General features: G+C 39.6%; 2 protein-coding genes across 2 annotated transcripts in view; one reads left to right on the top strand and one right to left on the bottom strand.

Moving 5' to 3' along the window:
• The window catches only part of LOC141361605 (mitochondrial disaggregase-like), a 41,291-nt gene extending 39,025 nt beyond the window's left edge, over positions 1–2,266 (bottom strand). Inside the window, exons 1-2 of the mRNA XM_073863152.1 lie at positions 1,715–2,266; positions 637–688 (exon numbers count right to left, since the gene is read on the bottom strand). Of these exons, the coding sequence (XP_073719253.1) occupies positions 637–688; positions 1,715–2,096 (434 nt within the window). The 5' untranslated portion in view covers positions 2,097–2,266. The remainder of the gene's footprint in view (positions 1–636; positions 689–1,714) is intronic.
• A 1,121-nt stretch (positions 2,267–3,387) lies between these two features.
• Positions 3,388–18,334, top strand: LOC129438755 (StAR related lipid transfer domain containing 10). The gene is made up of 6 exons (XM_055197655.2): positions 3,388–4,140; positions 12,233–12,380; positions 12,490–12,593; positions 12,996–13,113; positions 17,669–17,721; positions 17,827–18,334. Exons 1-6 carry the CDS (start codon positions 3,979–3,981, stop codon positions 18,052–18,054), a joined length of 813 nt encoding a protein of 270 aa, XP_055053630.1. The 5' UTR covers positions 3,388–3,978; the 3' UTR covers positions 18,055–18,334.
• The last annotated feature ends 304 nt before the right edge of the window (positions 18,335–18,638 follow it).

The raw sequence follows: 18,638 nt of genomic DNA, 5'->3' as shown, positions 1-18,638 counted from the left end.
GATAATACACTTTATATCAACAATAAAATTAAAGAAGTACACTTTTAATGTTGCATAATATCTACACTGTTAAATCATTCATTTCAAAATGCAAAAGTGATAAAAAGTTGTTGACTCATTTGTTTTTTGATTGCAAAATTGTCCAAACCTTTTGGGTTAGAATGGCAGATTTTGTTTTTAAATTAGTTCAGGTCAAATATGAATTTACATTAAAGGATATTATTATGTATTATGAAAACAATGTTAACAAAGATCTTTAATACATTGTTCATTTAATAATATTGCTGGCAAAATTTAATATGCAGCAAAAACTGTTTAAATTCATAACTTTCTCTAAAACAAGAAAATCATTAACTTACTGAAAATATTATAAGAGAATCTTTGTATAAATGAATGTAATGTTTGTATTACACACTTGTATACTATGCTGAATCACTGTACATGCATTCTCAATTAAAAACACTGAAAATCAGACAGATAAACATGAAAGCGCTGAACACTGAACTGTATTTGCTGTATATAAACATATATGAAACCATGTGCTGTATGTAATGACAAATATTTCAGTCACTGAACCGCTGTCACATGACCTCAGGAATGAAAAAGGTTTAATTTAAACAAAAGCAGATATCTCACCTCATCACCTCTTGTGTGTTACCAGACTTAACAGCATCTAGAAGAGCTTCAGCTGAAGAGAGAAACACTGAATGTTAAACTGTTTCACATCAGACAAACCTTAACCATAACTAACCGTCAAATAAGAGCCCATAATCCTAAACCTAACCTGAATCTAATCCTGCAATCTTATTGGTTGATAGAAGCATCGTTACCAGAACATGGTAAACTTACTTACATTTACTGAATCTACAGAGTGAAAACTGCTTTAAATTCAAAGTTATTCCTGTAATATCAGTGAGGATAATGATAATATATATAGCCCTCCATATCATGAACCAAGGAAATATTCACGTCCCATTGGAAGAAAAAGTTGGTTTTGTTTATGTTACAAGCTTATAAACATAGCAGATTTAAAAAGGTTTAAATAAAAAATATTTAACTTCAAAAACATACTTTATAAAATTATCTTGTACTTAGCATATATTTTAAATATATTTTGGCCAAAAATAAATTTCTTGCCATATGGGTTGTATGTGCTTGCCCTTGAAATACATTTTGAAATAAATGTTGATATTTGAAGGTAAAAAAATATATTTTTAAATTCAAAAATATATTTAATTAAGCTTTACTTTCTATAAAATGTATTTAGCCTATATTTAAAACATTTTAGGCCAGAGAAATGTTTTTTTTTTGCCATATTGCAGGTTCCTCGATGTGTCAATATTTAAAGGGAATGTTCAACCAAAAATGAAACTTTTGTCATCATGATGAACACAAAGAAAGATATTTTGAGCCCCATTCACTTCTATAGTAGGAAAAAAGAATACTACAAAAGTCAATGGGGCTGATGATCAATTTGGTTTACAAACATTCCTCAAAATACCTTTGTGTTCATCAGAAAAAGACATTTATACAGGTTTGTATTAACATGAGAGTGAGAAAATGATGACAGAATTTTCTTTTTTTGGTGAACTATCCCTTTAAGTGTCTGAACAGAGAAGAGCTGAACGTTCCCTAGATAGTGAGCATTCACAGTAAGTGTGTTCTGTACATCCACCTGCTCTGTATATGATGTGTGTTTGTGTGTTTATTGTACCTCCTCCGTCACTGTCTTTCTTTAAACAGAACGCGAGGGCGGCCGCTGAAATGACGCCCGCGGCGGTTGACGCGTCACGCCCGCTCCCATGCCCGTCGCTGTGACGCCCCGCGGCGGTAAGCGTTGCCCAGCTGTTCCTGCGACCCTCCAGACTCACGCGCCACCTGCTGGCCAGCTCGTGGTACTGCGCGTGCGACCACTCGCTCAAAACGCTGTTTCTGGACGCGCGAGGTCCGCTCGTGACCGGACTCCGGTTCGGTTCGACCTCGCAAAGGTTTCTGAAGCGCGAGGCCTCGCCGCGACCGGTCTGCAGCGCGCGGCACGGCGACAGACTGCGCGACCTTCGTATCAGCACGCGCGTCGGTACTGCGGACAGAAACATTGCGAGCGTTTGATTTGACCCGATACAGAGAGTTCAGAGGAACAGGTTCTTGTGTCAGATTAAACAACGATGTGTTTTAACGATCACCGGCTGCCTGTGAAAGCGTCTAATGTCATCAGAACACACGAGCTCAGAAACGTGTGTCCGGTAAACGGAAAAACATGTGATGTCATCAACTTTGAATCATGGGAAATGTAGTTTATTAACATAACTCCACTGCAGTGCGTTCATTTTCTGACAGTACCATGCTCTAAAATACTAAAATTATATAGTAAATATTTTTACAACGGAACCATGATAATAATATGAAAAAAATAATAATCGTCAATTACATTAATCTCCATCAATTTTCCTATTATCTGCCAGGGGGCGTCTGGAGTCGCAAAATGAGCAAAATTTTACATCTGTGCAGTCAGCTAACAGTAAATTATACATATAGGCTTTTGCATTTTTAATTCATTTCAACATTGAAATGTAACATAATATAGAATTATTTTATTGTTCATAGTTAGACATAGCAGAAATGTATTCTGAGTTAAAGTATAAACTCACCAACCAAACGTATAATCTCACACCCTCCTAAATATTTTCTGTAGTTTTATTTTATTTAAGTATTATTTTATATGCTTTAAAAAAATTAATTTGCCATCTCAAATAAATGTAAAATAAATAATTGTTTATGACGTTCATGATAATGTTTATAATTAGAAGCCAGAGAAGGCTTTATCGACTTCATATTCAATATAAAGCAAACGTTTTTATCTTACAAATATAACATCTAATCCACTTCATCTGCGAAATATAAGCAAAAAACGGCAAACAGCAAGTGTCTGACCTCCCCGTCTGCAACCGGCAGATATTCGGCTTTTTCGACTGCAAGAACCGACAGGAGTATGACGTCCAAAGTACCGCGAGAGCGATTTGAGAAATCATACGGAGAAGTCTCATTTCAAATCACTCTCGCGGTACTTTGACGTCATCCGCATCTCGGTTCTTGCAACGAGACATGCAGTCAAACATGAGTCGAACACACCTATGGCAAGTCGGTGGGTGCATTTTCCGGCGGTCGCATTTGTAGGCTGCATACGTCATCAAGACTGTCTTATTTTTAGAATATTGACAATTATAAAGTTGACTATTATTCTTAGTTAATCGTAAATTGTTATATTATGTTTATGACCACCAATATAATGCTAAATTAGCTTAAATAAACCAGGCTTGATGAACGACCATAATTTAACTCGAACAACCTTAAAAACACGTCAGCCTTGTGCGCGTGCATTACTGTGGGCGGAGCTCAGCTGTCTGTCAAATGTGTTTGAGCGCGCGCGCACACCCGCATCTGCTGCTCTGATCATCATCATCATCATTAGTTACACGCATAGCCTACACACGCAACGGTGTGTAACAGCTGTTTGTGCATTTCACTCGGAAACACGTTTACGTCAATTATTTGATAGACACATATGACTTTATATACACTCGCACGCGTTTAATTGGTCATTTAAACTCACGCTTCCGCACCGGAGCGCTGCGCGTCACACGCCTGCGGGGGAAAAAAACCCACTACATGATGAACATATGTTTGAACATCAGACCCATGTGATCTGAATTGCGGATCCGATACCGGAGATTCGGTTTAGGGTAAAGACAACCCGACACCGCCCGCGCGTTTAATGCGCGTTTTTGTGTTTTGCGCTTCTTTTTCCTCATCGCTAGTAATTATTAGGCGACGTGACGCTGATCGTCAGCTGCTGGAGAAATCAAACTTCACCGACTCCGTTATCTGCAACTCTCACAAACATCAGCGGAACTCTGCTATCACTGCGCACTGAATTCGTTTTCTCTCGGGTCCGGTTGTTGTTTTCTGCACCGGGAGTAAATGATGTCCGGGGAAGAGGTTCTGATACCGGATGACCGAGCGTTCAGCAGGTTTAAACATGAATGTCAGTCAGATGAAGGCTGGAGTCTCACCTACAACAAGAACAACATTACCGTTTGGATCCAAGTGTTGGAGGAAGAGAAGAGTTTACACAAGATAAAGGTGAGATGATGGACATGTGATGTATAGATATCTCTCTGAGGTTCTTCTGATGTTCCACACATCTGTAAGGGTTAATGTGATGTTTTATCTGTAGAGGTCATGCAGTGCATGTTTCTCCATATCTGTGAGATTCACCTTGATGTTCCTCTCATTATCATTTATCTAAAGTGACTTCAAGTTTAACATCAGCCTGTTGCACTTCAGCATCACTGGACTTTGTGTTCATATCGTCAGTCATTCTGTGATACTGTCAACACTCCACAAGGGCTGTGCAATTAATCGTTTTTGATTTTCGATTTAAACAATTATCAAAAAGGTAAAAAATTATTTTGTGATCAAATTATCGGTCCAGCAGTGTTCGTAAGGCACTTCGAGGAAACTACTGCTTTGACACCTGTAGCCTATTGCCACATTTATTTAAATAAATGTTAAATAAATGAATGTTTTCAAAGCCAAAGAGTAGCCAAGTTAAATAATCGCGATTATGTTCCGCCGAAATAACCGCGTTTATGATTTCCTACTAAAATAACCGTGATAATGGGTAATTTATTAGAATAATAATAAATCACAAAAATAATCGTAAGAGTGTTTTTTATTACTAAAAATACCCGACAATGATTTTTACGTAGATAATTGCGACTATGATATTGACCAAAATAACCGTAATCTAGAGTTTTTTTTGTGTGTGTGTTTTTACAACCAAATAATCGCGATCAAGCCACAGAGCAACCGTGCTAAATAATCGCGATAATGTTTCGCCAAAATAGCCGCTTTTATGATTTCCCACTGAAATAACTGTGAAAATGGGGGTCATTTAATTTTTGACCAATATAATCGTGATTGTTGTTTTTGTGTTTTGTTTTGTTTTCACACACAAATAATCGTGATGTTTTTTAAATCCAAATAATTGTGATTTTATAATTTTCCTCAAATAAACGTTTTTATGATGTTAACCCAAATACACTGAAAAAAAAAGATTCATTGAATTTAATCAATTTTTTTAAGGTTAGTGGTTGCAATCAATTTATTTAAGCTACATTTAAACAAAAACGATTAGTATAGTAAAATAAAATATAAACTTTTGTTTAAATGTAGCTTAAATAAATTGATTGCAACCACTTTCCTTACATTTCTTTTATTAAATTCAATGAATAATTTTTTTTTCAGTGTAATTGTGATTTGTTTTTTTAAACAAACTAATCATGATTATGATTTTTACTCAAATAATAGTGTTTATGATGTTTAACAAAATAACAACGATCATGATGTTTACCAAAATAATCATGATTGTGTTTTTTTATTAAGCGTTTAAGCGCAAGTGATTTACATGTTAAGTCAGTGCAAAGACGCAGTAGACATCCCATGGCGTGGATTGAGCGTTTTGGGCATTTGGGAATTTCACACGCGAATTAAGCGAGTTAACTCAAAATGTTCAAACGCCAAACTATGCGCTAATAGTGTGATTTATTTGCTTCATACGCCTCTAGTGTAAACGCATATGCGTTTTCTTTTTCAGCAATTCTCTTTCTCTTAGATCTAAATGGTCATGTTTGTTAAGGATACTTGCAAAGACTGGAATTTGGGAGTATTTAAGGCCAATAAAGCGACAAAAATGCAGAGCTCAAAATGATGCCCGTTGACAGATATCTACCGATTTATCTCATCTACCGGTTTATCGCCCACCCCTACTTGAAAGGTATACATTGATGATCCGTATGTGTGGACTTGAACCTACCACCTGTGTGTTGCTTATCCAGTGCTCTGCGTGTTGAACTGCAGAAACACATCTATGATCTTATGCCATGCTTTTACTGTATGAGGTTTGCCCAAATTCAGATGCTTCTGGCAACTGTGCAGGTGTTGTGCACTTATCCTCGACAAACTGAAATGATGACCGGTTAGCTTTTCATGAGTGAAGTAAATAAGAACTAGTTAGTCTTGAGGCAGAAGTGCTGTACTGTTAGCCGTTTCCGTGTGTGTTTAGCGGACACATCCGGGTGTGTGCTGAAGATCTGGTTTATCCAGCAGCTGTTGACACATTTCACACGAGTTTGTTTGATCTGTCATTGAAATTCAACAGGATGTTAACGTGTGTTTATCTTCTCACACCCGTGTTCATACAAGAGGCAGAAAAACTTTAAAGTGTCACGTTGAGTTTTGTACTGGGCACTGATCCAGGCACAGCTGAACTCGCCAAAGAACCGTTTATAAAGCAGTGAGAGAGTGGCCAGATTGAACACCGTTCAGCTCACATAATTTATGTTTATACATTTGGCAGAGGCTTTTATTCAAAGTGACATTCAGGTTATACAGTTATTCAGTATGTGTGAATCAAACCTATGACCTCTTTCAGGGTTTGATATACTTAAAAGTCTGTGGATGTGGGAAAAAATTCCCTGGAAAGTTTTTAAAAAAAATAAACATGCATAGATACAGGTGATTAAAAGGCCATGAATCTATTTTGTGCAAGAAGTTTCCTGGAAAAATCCATATTATCCGTGGTGTAATGTAGGATAATGTCATAAAATTTTAGACTTTTTTTAACACGCATGCTAAACTGTTTTGTATGCTTATATATTTTGAACCATACGAAAATATTTTGCATAGTTGTGTTTAGTGATAGACCAATATATCAGCCGGCCGATTTTTGCGCGTTTTATGTATATCGGCATCAGCCGATATGTGGCTGCTGTGTTCGCCAATAGTTTTTCTGGCATTATTAAAGCGATTGCAGTTCATGTGACTAAAAACAACTAACCTTTCCATGACAACATCGAAAGCTTGGCTTACAGCTGATCATAGCTGGACAAAGCGGGTTTTTATTTCTCATCTCTATATATATTTGTAGTAGTAGAGCGCTAGAAATCAATATCCTTTGCTGATAGTTCCTCATCATTGTGGAGAACGCAGTTCATGGTTCCATAGCACCCTCACCTTTTTTACTATTTGTTAAATATAGTTTTTTTAAGTTCATGTTACTTTTTTAAACTGAGATTTGTAACATTTGGCATCATTGTGTCATTTTTATGATGTAAATTGAGTGAGCAAAACCAGTATCGGCTCCAAATATCGACTCAAGAAAATCGGCAGTCTGTATCGGTCAGCGGCTAAGGCTGATGAAACAAGAAATTGGTAAATGCATCGGCACAAAAAAAATCCATATTGCTTGCTCTCACTTGAAATGTGTCCCAACGTTAAAGCAACACTATGTAGTTTCCATGTAAAAATGACTTACAGCTCCCCCATGTGGTTGAAAAGCGCAACAGTTCCTGGTATCAGACACTCTTCTGCAGGCAGGGGGAGGGACGGAGCTGTGTTCCTACCCTCCACCGCCACTTTCAGAGTGTGTTTGTAGCAGCTAGGAGGCTGCTCGGGTTGCAGCAACAGTACAATTTGTCCAGTTAAAAGTTGTTTTATCACTGAAATAATTTTAGAGACTTTATTTAAAGGTAAAAAAACTACATAGTGTTGCTTTAAGTCCTTGAATTTGAGGGTATTGGACCTGGAAAGTCCTTGAAATGTCCTTGAATTTGAAGTTAACTAAGGTGTAGGAACCCTGTCTTTGCTGTTATCGCAGTGCTCTATTAGTTGAGTCAGTTGTCAGCTTAAACTGCTTGCTTGGTTTATTTGATCACACCAAGAAAATCCAGTGGTTGGGTTTGTGCAGTGATGTAATCATCTGATGTGTGTTGCTAAAGAGAGTTCAGAGAGTTTACTGCTTATCCAGGTGCTTACAGCAGTCACCTGAGAGAGAGACAGAATGTTTTGTTACTAAGGTAGTACTGCTAAGAAAAAAATTGGCATCTCTGTGACATCATCATTACGAAACACAATCCATGTACACCAGGGGTGCCCAAACATTTTCCCAAGAAGGGCCAAAAATCAAACCTGACTGAGGGCTGTGGTCCAAAGTAAATGTTGCTGCGTTATATTAAAATAAAAGTTGCCCTGATCCTCCTAATTTATAATTTTCTAATGTTTAAAAAATAAGCAAACATTACTCTGTTTATGCACAACTAATGCAGTTTCATTTTCAAAGGGAACTGTTATGTTTAATTAGTACTGAGTATCTGCGTCAATGACGTTTTTCCTTATCTCACGTGGCATGACGGGCCAAATTAAAGGTCATTGCGGGCGCACCTCTGATCTACACATACAGGATCTTCTTCTTGATGTTCAACATGATGTCACTTTAAAAATCTTTAAAACAGTTTTTATGTTGAATTGTTTTTCTTATTTTATTTTTTACCTACTGTTGTCAATGTCAATGTCAAATTTATTTATATAGCACCATTTCTACAACACAGGTTGACCAATGTGCTTTACAACAGAAACACCAAACACTCGCACAATAAGAGATAAAATACTCAAAATAAAGTAAAACACATCAACCAATAAAAAATATTTAAAAAATAATAAAATATGTAAAATAAAATATATAAAATATAAAACAAGATAAAAGAAAAGACAGAGCACCTCAACCAGATATAAAAGCTTTATCAAACAAGTATGTTTTTAGTCTTGACTTAAAATTTGCCACAGAGGGAGCCAGTCTAATAAAGATGGGCAACTTGTTCCAAAGTCTTGGAGCGATTGATGTAAAAGCACGATCGCCCCTACATTTCAGCCTTGTCTTAGGAATAGTCAAGAGTCTCTGATTGGAAGACCGGAGAGATCTTGTGTCACTGCGTTCAATCAGTAGATCAGATATGTAAGAGGGGGCCAGCCCATTTAGCGACTTAAACACAATTAATAAAATTTTAAAATCCACTCTGTAGCGCACAGGCAGCCAATGTAAGGACCGTAATAATACTGTTGCACCTTATCCTAATAACAACTTAGTGTTTGTTCTTATTTTGATATTGTGCATTTATTATTTGTTTTATGTTAAATGCTTTGGCAATATTGTAACTACACACAATAGAGAGAGGGGAACCTCATTCACACAGCACCCAGGAAATTTCCGTAAAATTGACAAACGTCCCGTAAATGTTCTGGGATCTCTCCCGTAAAGATGATCTAGTAACATTGCCGTAACATTCACGGAAAGCTTTCTGTGTGAACCAGAGGCTGAAGCAATGCCGTAAGAAGCGTGCAGTAGTAAGGATGCCTTGTCATAAACTAAAAAGCATACGCTTGGTTTCTCGAGGGAAAAATCACGAATGATTATCAAACTTCAGACGCTGTGGAAAAAAACCTACCAAGTGCAGGACCTTTAAAACATGACGTGTCTTTACGGGATCTTTACAGTATGTGTGTGAATGCATACACAGATTCTGGAAAATCATTGGCAGTGTGAATACACCAAAAGTCAAATGATCACGGACAAATCCTGTGTATTTTCCGTAATCTCAATGTGAAAAGGACGAGAGAGAGAAAGAGAGAAGCTTCTTGTGTTTTCCATCACGTCACAATAAAAACAGCAACACAAGAGGAAAGATGATAAACAATAAAGAGAGTTGTGTTGAGTGAGTTTAAAAACAGAAGTGAAGCACCTGTGAGAGGAACTTAATATAAACTCATCTTTATTTGATGTTAGCCTTCATGTTTAACAGAGCTGTGAATGTGTAACTATGAATAAAAACACCAATCTCATTGATTTGGTGGGTGTGTGTGCTTTTGTGTGCTTGTGTGTGTGCGTGCGTGTGTGTTTGTGCAGGTTGATAAAGTTTCAGTGAAGCAGGACTTTATATTTCACTTCCTGGTTAATAAAGACATACATTGTGTGTGTCTGTGTATTTGTACATGCGTGTGTATGTTTGCGTGCGTGTGTGCGTGTGTGTGTGTGTGTGTGTGTGTGTGTGTGTGTGTGTGTGTGTGCGTGTGTGTGTTAGTGCCTGTGTTTGCTGACACATGATTCTGTAAGGTAACAGCAGTGCATCACAATAACCCACAATGTGCTGAAGTGTTAGAAATATTCTCTCACAACAGACAGAATACACACACACACACACACACACACACACACACACACACACACACACACACAATGTTAATACTAGATCCATTAACTCTGGATAGTCGTCATGTATAAACTTATGTGAGGAGGATAGACAAACATTCAGTGTACAGTTGTGTATCTGGTGTTTATCATTTAACTACACACAAAAAATTGTGGTAAATAGCACTAAAAGCTTGTAATCATAACTGAACCATTTTTAGTGCTATATATAGTGCTATAAAGCACCCATGAAGAACCATTCGGGCGTGATATAGGACCACATATGGTTCTATATAGCACTATATGGTTCTACACAGGTGCTATATGGCACCTAAAATGGTTCCACTATGATTATGAGCAAGTGAACCATTTTTAGTGCTATATAGCGCCGTTTGTTTTTAGAGTGTAACGCAATATAACAATATTTGATCAGTGAAACACAACAGTGTGACATCAAACGTCACAACACACACATCTGTCTGTATATCACTGAATAAACCTGCCGTCTGTTTCACAACACTTTAGTATACACAAACAAACATTATGAAGATCATCATTGCTACACTTACTGTAACATCCACTGCTCACATACTGTGTGTGTGTGCGTGTGTGTTTGTATGAGTCATCCTGGTGCAATTATCTCTTGTGTGTTTGTTCTTCATGGCCTCATCCCTATAGACACAGCACTCTCTCTCTCTCTCTCTCTGTATGCACATGTAGTGTATGAGTGTAGTGCTTGTGGGGGTGGCTAGAGATTTCAGATTCTCCATAATGCTATTGGGCTTCCCCAGAGCGCACACACACACATGTGCACACTGTGTGCACCCACTCCCTTTTTCTGTTGTCAGTGGGGCTTCAGTAAAATCTATCCTCTGCTCCTTTAAAGAATTCATATCCCAATTCAGATTGTAGCTCATTCAGCTGTGATGTTCATGTGACCTGATGAGCTGTCTGCCTCTCGCTCGTTCCAGCTGTCTACCTGCCCCTCTCGCTCGCTCCAGCTGTCTGCCTGCCCCTCACGCTCGCTCCAGGTCTCTGCCTGCCACTCATGCTCGCTCCAGCTCTCTGTCTGCCCCTTACGCTCGTTCCAGCTCTCTGCCTGCCCCTCTCGCTCGCTCCAGCTCTCTGCCTGCCCCTCTTGCTCGCTCCAGCTCTCTGCCTGCCCCTCTCGCTCGCTCCAGCTCTCTGCCTGCCCCTCTCGCTCGCTCCAGCTCTCTGCCTGCCCCTCTCGCTCGCTCCAGCTCTCTGCCTGCCCCTCTCGCTCGCTCCAGGTCTCTGCCTGCCCCTCTCGCTCGCTCCAGGTCTCTGCCTGCCGCTCACGCTCGCTCCAGGTCTCTGCCTGCCGCTCACGCTCACTCCAGGTCTCTGCCTGCCGCTCACCCTCGCTCACGCTCTCAGCCTGCCCCTCTCGCTCGCTCCAGGTCTCTGCCTGCCCCTCTCGCTCGCTCCAGGTCTCTGCCTGCCGCTCACGCTCGCTCCAGGTCTCTGCCTGCCCCTCACGCTCGCTCCAGCTCTCAGCCTGCCCCTCACGCTCGCTCCAGGTCTCTGCCTGCCCCTCTCGCTCGCTCCAGGTCCCTGCCTGCCCCTCTCGCTCGCTCCAGGTCCCTGCCTGCCCCTCTCGCTCGCTCCAGGTCCCTGCCTGCCCCTCACGCTCGCTCCAGGTCTCTGCCTGCCCCTCTCGCTCGCTCCAGGTCTCTGCCTGCCCCTCTCGCTCGCTCCACCTGTCTGCCTGCCCCTCTCGCTCGCTCTACCTGTCTGCCTGCCTCACGCCTGTTCCACCTGTCTGCCTGCCTCGCTCCACCTGTCTGCCTGCCTCACACGCCCGCTCCACCTGTCTGCCTCCCTCACACGCCCGCTCCACCTGTCTGCCTGCCTCGCGCCCGCTCCACCTGTCCGCCTGCCTCGCGCCCGCTCCACCTGTCTGTCTCCCTGCCTCGCGCTCGCTCCACCTGTCTGCCTGCCTCGCTCACTCGCCCCAGCTGTCTGTCTGCCTCTCGCTCGCTCGCTTCAGCTATCTCTCCAGTTGTTCTTATCCTTGCTCTAGAAAGATCAGATCTACTTTATTGACCTTCTATGTTATGTGACTGATGAATGATTGGGAATGTCTGTGTTAAATTGTGGGTAATGTAGTTTTTTGCTTTCTTTCCTTAGTGTCGGATGCTTTGTAAGGACATTCCAGCTGAAACTATGTATGACGTCCTTCACGACATCGAGTATCGCCGGAAATGGGACGCCAATGTCATTGAGACATTTGACATCGGCAAACTGACTGTTAATGCGGATGTGGGCTATTACTCCTGTAAGGAATCCATCATCTCACACTTCTCTTAAATGTCATGTTGTTAGGTTTTTGCATATATAAAGTAACATCAGTGATTTGAAGTGGTTTACACTTTATCTTTTTTAAGGGAAGTGTCCTAAACCGCTAAAGAATCGTGATGTCATCACACTGCGCTCATGGCTGCCAATGGGGAATGACTACATCATCATGAACTACTCTGTCAAACACGCTGTAAGTGATCGGCAAGTTGATGATGGTAGACGGCCGTCTGTAGCCGGTAGTGTAGCAGTCAGTAGTATTATACGGTAGATTAATGTTTACTAATTTACTTGACTAATGTTTTTAAAATGGGTGCATGAAAGCAGTATTTTGCCTTGATTCTTTACAGATGCACTTAAAGAGAGTACAGACAGAGAGAGAGATTAGGATAAAAGCCTCAGATTGTGTGTGTGTGTGTGTGTGTGTGTGTGTGTGTGTGTGTGTTCAAAGTTAAGGAATCTGTAGGTGCTTGTTTAGAGTCACATGAGAACACTAAATTGAGAGACATACAAATAAACACACTCACACACAAACACTAACAGTATAATGTAGATCATGTGTCTCGTGAATAACTGCTTAATTGTGTGTGCTCAGAAATATCCTCCAAAGAAAGATCTGGTGCGAGCTGTTTCTATCCAGACCGGATACCTGATCCAGCGGACCAGCCCGACAAGCTGCGTTTTAGTTTACTTGGCACAGGTTGATCCGAGAGGTAAAACGTACATACAAACACACATACACACGTTTGTCTTACTATATTAGTGAGGTCATTCTGTAGACTTCCAATGATTGTTATACATGCATACATACATACATACAGGGTGTGATTCGTGAAAAAATCAGAGGAGGGGATGTTTTTCAAATATTTTCATGGAAATAAATGATGAACCGCTGGTTTATTAATTATTCAGGGTATTAAGCTATTTCTTGTAACTAAATAAATTATGTATTGAAATATAAGCGGTCCGACTCGCACCTGCACTGAGCAGGATTCACACCGCTCTGGTCCGGCATGAGAGTCGCTAGGGATGCTGAAGGATGCTAAAGGCCATGATGTCTAAAGGGCTCATTATATGTCACTTTTCCATTTCATAGTACCCCACGGTTTGGTTTGGTTTGGTTTGGGTCGGGTCAGCTTACTTTTGGGGGCTTCTCCACTGGGTGCAGTACGTAGTACCCGATACTTTTTTAGTACCACCTCTATTGGGGTTCCAAACAACCCGAGCTAATACAAAAACGTGACTCGAAAACACTGTAGATCACTGATTGGTCTGAGAAAATCATCACTCCTAGCGTCATTGATATGTAATGTAAAGATTAGCTTCATGCTAGCTTGCGCTGTCTCGAGTAAACCTGTTGTCATCTGTGCTCTGCTATAAGTTCCTAAACTCCCTTTTAATGATGAAAAACATGCACAGGTTGAGAATCAGGGACACCATAGCAGTTTTTTTCCAGACTGCAATTGTGGTGGAACATTCGCATATATGTGTAAATGCAACTTGAATGAGGCTCAGCGGAGCGTGACAACGTAGTAGGCTATGCGACGTTGTCCACATCGGCATGCAAACACACATGTAGACCGCTGTTAGGTAGTATCCACGTGTGTTTACAAAGTAGCAGCTCAACCACAAAAGAAGCAGCAGTTTGGCCATTTTTTTGTTGTTGTTGTTGAGTTGAATAACTCCTCAACTTGGCCCATCTTTGTTCTCACCATTGCAAACGGAAATACCTATGATGCAATTTTTTTACCTGACGGAAGGGGTTCTAGCGGACCAATCACAGCGCTTGCGGTCCACTTAGAACAGGCTTTATGTCCAGCTGCACTACTTCCTGAACTTCAGCCAGCTCCTTGTTTCCTGTCTGCCATTATTGGACAAACTGATTAATCCAGTTGTGTCTGATTATTGTTGTTGTGACTACTGAGGTCAGACACACCTGGATTAATCAGTTTGTCCAATAATGGCAGACAGGAAACAAGGAGCTGGCTGAAGTTCAGGAAGTAGTGCAGCTGGGGCATAAAGCCTACTGACGCGCTGTTAACATTTTGGCGAGGTGCACGTCAGGCTATGCATAACCTGCGGCGTAGACCTTATGCACGACTATAACTTGGGCTTAACGTCTGTCACAAGCACTTTCTGAGGTTGGGGAGTGAGGTTTACTTTTACTACACAGCTCTCACTGACTAGCTGGCCTCCATTACAGAAACTTAATAAAACAATCACAGGACCTGAACTGTACATGCGAGCATGCATTCCTTCTCAGACATGCACAAAACATTGGTTGCACAACGTACTCTCAATATAACATAAATAGGTTATATATGCCTACTTAGACAAGACGTCAGACTGAGAAAATAATTTCTGTTTTATGTTCATCTGTTTGATGCTGGACTTTTGACCTCTTTGTTTGCTTTCCTGTGTCATCATGCGAGTTCCTCTTGATTGTAACGACTAGTTTCTGCGGTTTCATTCTCAATGGTAATATTTCTTATAATAGGTTTATTTGGTGACAGTCAGGTAAAACACAATGATATGCTGCTTGGAATCCTTTAATTGTTTAGTTGTTTTCACACTAAAATAGACTATTGGTGTTTGGCGACATTTGGAAAATCGGGGGAAGTATTAATAAAGGATCATGGCATAACCTAGATGAACTGTCACCTATTGTCACAGGAGCTGAAGCCGTGACAGTACTTTTACTGTTGTTTGCACTATTGTGTGGCAGCGTTTTTACTTATATTAAATCATCTTTATTTTAGGCCATTTGATGATCATTAAACACCCCCAGCAAATTGCACCTTGAATATGTATTTTATCCCCTTAATCTCCACACAGAAGCACACTGTAAAAAAAATCTGTAGAAATTACAATGTTATTGCAGCTGGGTTGCCGGTAATTTACCGTAGATTTAAATGTATGTTCTTTACTGGCAAGAGTTTGTCTTTACAGAATAAAACTATACAATAACAGCCTCATGCAAAGCATTCTGGGAACCAGAAATCATCATCAACCTTTTTCTGTTTTTTGCTTCAGATTTTGTTTCCCAGAATGTTCTGCTTGCTGTTTTTTTAGTTTTACTCTGTAAAGACAAAGACTTTTAAATGTTAAGTGTTCATTTAACTTGGAACAAAATGTTGCCAGTAAATAACATAAATTTAAATCTACGGTAAGTTACCGGCAACTCAGCTGCAATTTCTACTGATTTTTTACAGTGCATACTTAAACATGATTTGGCTAATTTATGAGACTTGTACTAATGCAAGCCACCTATAATGTCATACAAATCTGTTTTTTACATATTACACTATATTCAAAGAGTTTGGTTCCAAAACGCAATAAATCCATTTTGACTAATTTTGGTAAAAACGTGTCGTTTCTATACCAGGAAAGTGACAAGACGAAAACCACTGTTTTCTGTTACAAACTTTCACATAACATCTTTAAGTTATAATAACATAAAAATTCAAATACATAATTTGATTTTCAAAGATTTATTATAAAAACTGATTATTTTTTCCACAAAATGCAATAAATCCATGACAAGTTGTTTTTTCAAAATGCTATAAATCTACTGAATAAATATATAAATGTGATTTATCTTTGCCACATTATATTTATTTAGTTGACTTGTGGTATACACTGATAAAAAACATTAATCAAAACACTTACTTTGTCATTCTTGGGACGTCGTCTATGAACTTTTTTTGACAGCGATCAGCCAAAACGTCCTGTTCGATTTTCATTGACTTAAAGGAATATTCCATTTTCTTAAAAGAAAAATCCAGATAATTTACTCACCACCATGTCATCCAAAATGTTGATGTCTTTCTTTGTTCAGTCAAGAAGAAATTATGTTTTTTGAGGAAAACATTGCAGGATTTTCTCATTTTAATGGACTTTAAGAGACACCAACAATTAATACTTAACTCAACACTTAACAGTTCTTTTCAACGACTATAAAGTTTCAAAGGACTATAAATGATCCCAAACGAGGCATAAGGGTCTTATCTAGCGAAACGATTGTCATTTTTGACAATAAAAATGACAAATATGCTCTTTTAAACCACAACTTTTCGGTCCGGTCCAGCGTAACCTAACGTGAATGCGTAGTGAGGTAGGGAGGTCACGTGTTACATATAAAACGCACATTTGCGGACCATTTTATACAATAAACTGACACAAAGACATTAATTAGTATCAGTTGACATACAACAACGTAGGAATGGTCCTCTTTCTCAACACTTGTAAACACTGGGGCGGAGTTTCGTGTTCGTCTTCTGTGACCTCTTGACGTCATGACGTATTGTGTGGGGTCACGCTGGCGCATCACGACCGGATCTAGACGAGAAGTTTATTTTAAAAGTGTATATTTTTTATTTTTCCTGTCAAAAATGACAATCGTTTCGCTAGACAAGACCCCTATGCCCCGCCTGGGATCATTTATAGTCCTTTGAAACTCCGTTGAAAAAAACCGCCAAGTGTTGAGTTAAGTATTAAATGTTGGGCTCCACCAAAGTCCATTAAAATGAGGAAAATCCTGAAATGTTTTCCTCAAAAAACATAATTTCTTCTCGACTGAACAAAGAAAGACGTCAACATTTTGGATGACATGGTGGTGAGTGGATTGTCTGGATTTTTCTTTTGGGAAAATGGAATATTCCTTTAAAGTAAAATAATGGAAAGTTTTTCATAAGATCCCTTGAGGTCAACGTGTTAGCATGACAGAAGCTGGATGCTGTCGGGAGATCAAGCAACAGCCGACATTTTTTGTGCCTCTCGTGTTAATTATTTGATTTTGATGGCTTATGTTTCTATCGCGTCACAGACCAACAAAAGTAGTATTTTGTTTTTGTTTGTTTGTTGATTGTGAAGTACAAAGTAGATGAGGAAAACTAGTGGTGTTGTTTACAATGAGTGGAATGGTGTGCTGTGATTGGTTAAGTGGATTTATTGCATTCTGCAGAGAAGGAGACGTCTGGCGTTTATCGCGTATTGGGGGTAGAACGGAGAAAAGATAAAAAGACAAAATACCCAGCTGATATTGGATCTTGTGTAAAATTAAGAATTTACTTTTTAATAATGACCTGATACTAATACTGATTTTGGCGGTAACTATATAATTTTTTTTAAATGGCGTTTATTGCGTTTTGGAAGCAAACTATTAATTTGTTAGAATGTAAACTAAAGATAAGCCTGTTGATATTGTGACCAAAAGTGAGTAAGAGCTGTGAGGTTTTATAAACGGATGTAAACTCTCTTTATCTTTAGGTTCTCTTCCTAAGTGGGTTGTTAACAAGTCTTCCCAGTTACTGGCACCCAAAGTAAGTAAAGCGTACACTAGTTAGTTGTTATATGTCTGTAGGTCAGCAGAAAACATTAAATAAAGACACAATTGTTTACATTTGTCTGTTTGTCTTGTCTTTCAGGCGATGAAGCGGATCAGTAAAGCTTGTCTTCGGTACCCTGAGTGGAAACAGAAGCACAGTCCAGGATTCAAGCCGTGGTTGTACCCGGAGCAGAATCCTCTGTCCAGCATCCCACTGCGTGAGCTCTCCATACAACACGCTGAATCCCTGGAGAACATCGACGAGAGCTCGCTCAGTGAGAGTAAAGATGAGCGAGCTGAACACAGTGATGAAGAGGGACATAACTGACACGCACACACTTAAAACCCTTCTTAACACGGATACACATGTGATCAACTCTGTGCTCAGATCAGCACAATTAATCATGTGTCTTTAATTCTCTTATGCAGACAATAATAAATTGATAATGAAGGATGTGTTTCTTGCTTGAGGCCTGATCTTATGTAGCATGCAGTTTGTCTCCAGACACACAGAGGGCCACGCTGGAATCAGTTGATCTGTTGTATGACACTAGGGTTTAATGAATAAAGGAACGAATGAATAAAAGAAAACAAAATGTGTTTTGAAACTCTGGTGTCTTGGGTTTTTTATATGAACAAGTTTAAGACTTTCTGTCAGAGAAGAAAATGACAAAAGAGACTTTGATACCTAAGTGGTTTCTCCAAGACAGCAATGAGAGCAAACGAGGACTTCTGCTAAAGTGTTTTGCCTTTGAGATTATGTGGTTTGAGATCTCAAGAATGTCTCAGACTGCTCACAAACATCAGCTATGAAAGTTTTCTGTGCTGTCAGCAGGAGTGTTATTGATCTTCTAGCAGTGATGTTTTCCTCTGGATCTTCATAAATATTCTCAATCACACATTACGTAAGGA

The sequence above is a fragment of the Misgurnus anguillicaudatus genome, chromosome 24 (assembly GCF_027580225.2).
Source record: "Misgurnus anguillicaudatus chromosome 24, ASM2758022v2, whole genome shotgun sequence".
NCBI lineage: Eukaryota > Metazoa > Chordata > Actinopteri > Cypriniformes > Cobitidae > Misgurnus > Misgurnus anguillicaudatus.
Note: the sequence above shows the minus strand (reverse complement) of the source record. Positions and strands in the feature narration are given on the sequence as shown.